Source organism: Gavialis gangeticus, unplaced genomic scaffold (genome assembly GCF_001723915.1).
Source record: "Gavialis gangeticus isolate Ggan-Ray unplaced genomic scaffold, GavGan_comp1, whole genome shotgun sequence".
Classification (NCBI taxonomy): Eukaryota; Metazoa; Chordata; order Crocodylia; family Gavialidae; genus Gavialis; species Gavialis gangeticus.
This window is the reverse complement of record NW_017729032.1, coordinates 153,493,518-153,495,611: the sequence shown is the minus strand read 5'-3', so window position 1 is coordinate 153,495,611 and position 2,094 is coordinate 153,493,518. Positions and strand designations below refer to the sequence as shown.

Genomic DNA, 2,094 nt, shown 5'->3' with positions numbered 1-2,094 from the left:
TCCCTTTCCCCTACCCAGTTTGCTGCTTGCTTTTTGCTTCCTCCCCTGTGCCCTCTGTCTGATCTGATGCTCTACTTTCTGCTCCCTGCTGTGCTGCTTGTCCCTTCCCCTGTCAAGTGCTACATACAGAGACTCGCATGCCCTATTGTGACACCTATGCCACAGGTTAGGCACCGCTGCTGTAGTACTTTTCCTGGACCATCATGGCTACAATTAAATTCCAGCCCACTGACATGGGAATGTAGGCAGATCATTCTTAGATCAGTTTTCCAACATCAGAGAGGAAAACTTCTGTTTGAAGCAATCCCAGGATATAAGACAATTTCTTATACTAGCATGCTTTTTCCTGTATTTTTCACTGAAGTTATGTCTGTTTTAAAAGACTGGCATGCAAAATAACAGAAAATCCACTACTATTCTGTCAACAAAGGAGAGGATAGATGTTGTTCATTGTAGCTATCATTTATACCTTTACAGTCCTTGAGAGAGATTTGTATTGGTTCATTTCATTTTCTGACTTAATCTCACATGGATGGTATAGCCCTACATAACACATTAGAAAAAGTATACTAGTGTTATGTTTGTCAGAATGTATTTCACCTTTTTTAAATTATTTTAGTTAAAATACTACACAATGTAGTCTTTCTCATATGGGAATGGCTTGGAATTGAGATTTCCTGTTCACACATTTTTCATTTGAGTGAATCGAGTTAAAGTTAAGCTGCTCAATTGAATTTCAACCTTTAAGAGACTATATTAAAACTTTTTCAGAAGAGTGAAATAAGAAATTATTATATGTTCTGGATTGCCTGAATGCTTATTCCACATCCAGCAGCCCCTGTAACGGTCTTTGGCAAGACAGTTTTGTCTCTTCCCTGTAAGAACCTTAACTCTTAGTAGCTTCTGCTTTTTCACACACCTTTCTTTACCTGCTAGTCTAATCTGCTGGCTTGTTTCTTGTCTACTTCAGCAGGGCTCAGATTGGGACTAAAAGATGTTGCACCATCTTGCTACTGTCTACTTAAATCTGCAGGCCTTGATTGAACATTGGGGGGGAATCACCCTGGCAGATACCCTTTATGGATTCAGTTTGCCTAAAAAAATGGCACCTTAATTTCTCCACCTGCACCATTTGCAGTCTACTGACAATAGTAAATATCTCTCTAGAAAGTATCATCTTCAGTAGTAGTAGTAGCAGGTAAAAGGACAAGTAAAATCAGGAATGTTTAAGATGGAGAATCACATGCCTTTTCAATAACATGTCCTGGCATGTTCTTGGTGATTACCCATCTAGTGAGGTATGCAGAGGAAAAAAATGTGATCTTGCTGTGTAGAAATAGTGAGGTGACAAAAATGGTCCTATTGTTGGTTTAGCAAGTAACTTTTACGAGCATTAATGAGTATCTACTTAATAGTGAAATCCTAAGCATGAATAAAAAGCTGTTATACTCCTCCATGTAAAGAAAGTGCTGTAATATCTCTATATTTTACATGTACAGCATCAAAAGCAAAAAGAGCATCACAGTGTTCTGGGAAAATAACTGTTAAAGCAAAAGAGAAGACTTATTCAAAACTTGAAATTCCATATCAAGCAGAAGTTTTAGATGGGTAAGTCTACATCAAATCTGTGTGGATTAAAAATTAAACACAGAGGATCAGCTGGGTGTTTCTCTCCTGTTTGTATTTTTTTGTGATGTAAGGTTACTGCTTGTGTGTTCTAACCCTGGAGTTCTTCCAACAGCACAGCTGCTGCTCCTCATTTTTGTTTCTTGAGATAGAAGATATGCAAGTCATTCAGTAATACACAAGCTTAGTTTCAAGATTAAGACTGCAAATGGCCCTTTGAGTCATTTGTCAGTGTCATATTTTCAGAATGCTAACTTGTATCACTTACATCTCCTGTTCCAAAACATATGACTATTCACTACTGTATCATTTGAGTTGTCCTGCTGCTGTAACCGAAAGCAAGGGAAGAGAAAATGTACATTTTTGAAAATTTGGTCTTTAGCAAAATTTTAAGCAGAATTTTGTAATAGGTATCAGAACTATTTCTATCATTAGTTGTTACTCAGCAATTAATGTGCAAGTTCACTT

The 2,094-nt window shown here is 37.3% G+C and overlaps 1 protein-coding gene across 2 annotated transcripts in view; it reads left to right on the top strand.

Moving 5' to 3' along the window:
• Positions 1 to 2,094, top strand: part of TMEM131 (transmembrane protein 131) — a 168,627-nt gene that overhangs the window by 121,952 nt on the left and 44,581 nt on the right. For both annotated transcript variants that reach the window (XM_019524720.1, XM_019524719.1), the window contains exon 13: positions 1,500 to 1,608. In XM_019524720.1, coding sequence (XP_019380265.1) covers positions 1,500 to 1,608 — 109 coding nt within the window. The remainder of the gene's footprint in view (positions 1 to 1,499; positions 1,609 to 2,094) is intronic.